General features: G+C 65.2%; 1 protein-coding gene across 1 annotated transcript in view; it reads right to left on the bottom strand.

Moving 5' to 3' along the window:
• The window catches only part of BRD3 (bromodomain containing 3), a 23,930-nt gene that overhangs the window by 12,961 nt on the left and 9,649 nt on the right, over nt 1–1,320 (bottom strand). The window contains exon 8 of the mRNA XM_006164264.3: nt 251–442. Within this exon, the coding sequence (XP_006164326.1) occupies nt 251–442 (192 nt within the window). The remainder of the gene's footprint in view (nt 1–250; nt 443–1,320) is intronic.

Genomic DNA, 1,320 nt, shown 5'->3' with positions numbered 1-1,320 from the left:
CCCCCCAAGGGGCAGCCCCGAGTGCCTTTCAGACCTTTACAGGCAGGGCCCAGCCAGGTGGGTCCACACGGTCACCCGTGTGTGCCAGTGGGTCAGGCCTGCGGAGGGTGCCCAGAGCTTCGCCAGGAAGCGCCTTCCAAGGACACCACAGTGAAGGGCCGCCATGGCCACCGACGGACACGAGGCTTGCAGGAGACGGCCCGAGGCTGGGCAGAGGCCACGGCCCCGTACAGCGCCTTGCTCAGCACACCTGCTCCTGCAGCTCGGCCAGCCGCGTGGCCCGCTCCTCTTCCGAGTCCGAGCTGCCAGAGTCCGACGAGCTCTCCTCGCTGCTGCGGCTGCTCTCGGCGCCCTTGCTCACCATGGGGGCTGCGGGGGCGGGCAGTGCGGGCGCCTCCACAGGCTCGTCGGGCATCTTAGCAAACCTCATCTCGAACACGTCCTGTGGAAAGACAGGGCCACTCAGGGGCCCCTCCTGCCTGCAGGCTGCAGGCCCACCCAGGCGGTTCCCAGGAGCGGCCCAGAGCCTCCCGCCACAGCCCACAGCCAGGCAAGGCCTGCTCTGAACACACAACACCCTTGCAGCCTGGGGTCTGAAAAGGTGCTGGCCTTCGGACTCGGGCCACAGGCTGGAGCAGTTAGACAGCCCCGTGGCCTCTGCACAGCACATCCCGGACTGGGCGGGCTCCAGAAGTCAGTTCACAAAGCAAAAGCCTGGCCCTATCAAAATGGCCTTGCAGTCCTGACCGACTATGATGCTAGATGACGAGGCCCGGGGAGGCCCTTCTGGGCACAAGTACTTCCCTTCCCCCAGCAGCCTGGGTGCACTTCACGCCGGGCTGCGCTGCACGAGGACTCGTGCACACCTGCACCCACGCCGGTTCTCATGGAGATGGCGCCCGCCGGGCGAGGCTCAGGACCAGGCGCCTCCTCGGCACACAGGCCTGTAGAGCCCAATGGGAGTCACTGCTCAGCACGCCCTCGACCAAAAGGCAAGATGGCTGTTGCGGCCCGGTCAGCCCGTGCTGGGCCCCGACCGCACTAGGTTTGTGTAGGCGACATGGCAACTACTAATGTCGCCTGCAACTGAGAGTAAGAGTCCACGTGGCCTCGCTGCTGGTGGCCCCTCAGGAGCAGAGCAGAGCTATAGGCCAGTTGCAGCCGGGGCTGCCTGGCTTCCTCTGAGGCCCACCCAGGAACTCAGTTTCTGGGACCCTGGGTTGTTCAAGGCACATGAGCAAGGTCTTGGCATAAAGGGGAGTCCTGGGCCAGCCAGTGGTTCTACAGGAATGCAAAGCTGTACAGTACTGGGACAGTGGG

This window comes from Tupaia chinensis, unplaced genomic scaffold (assembly GCF_000334495.1).
Source record: "Tupaia chinensis unplaced genomic scaffold, TupChi_1.0 Scaffold143602_1, whole genome shotgun sequence".
NCBI classification, from domain to species: Eukaryota; Metazoa; Chordata; class Mammalia; order Scandentia; family Tupaiidae; genus Tupaia; species Tupaia belangeri.
The sequence above is the reverse complement of the archived record's forward strand: the minus strand, read 5'-3'. Positions and strand labels throughout refer to the sequence as shown.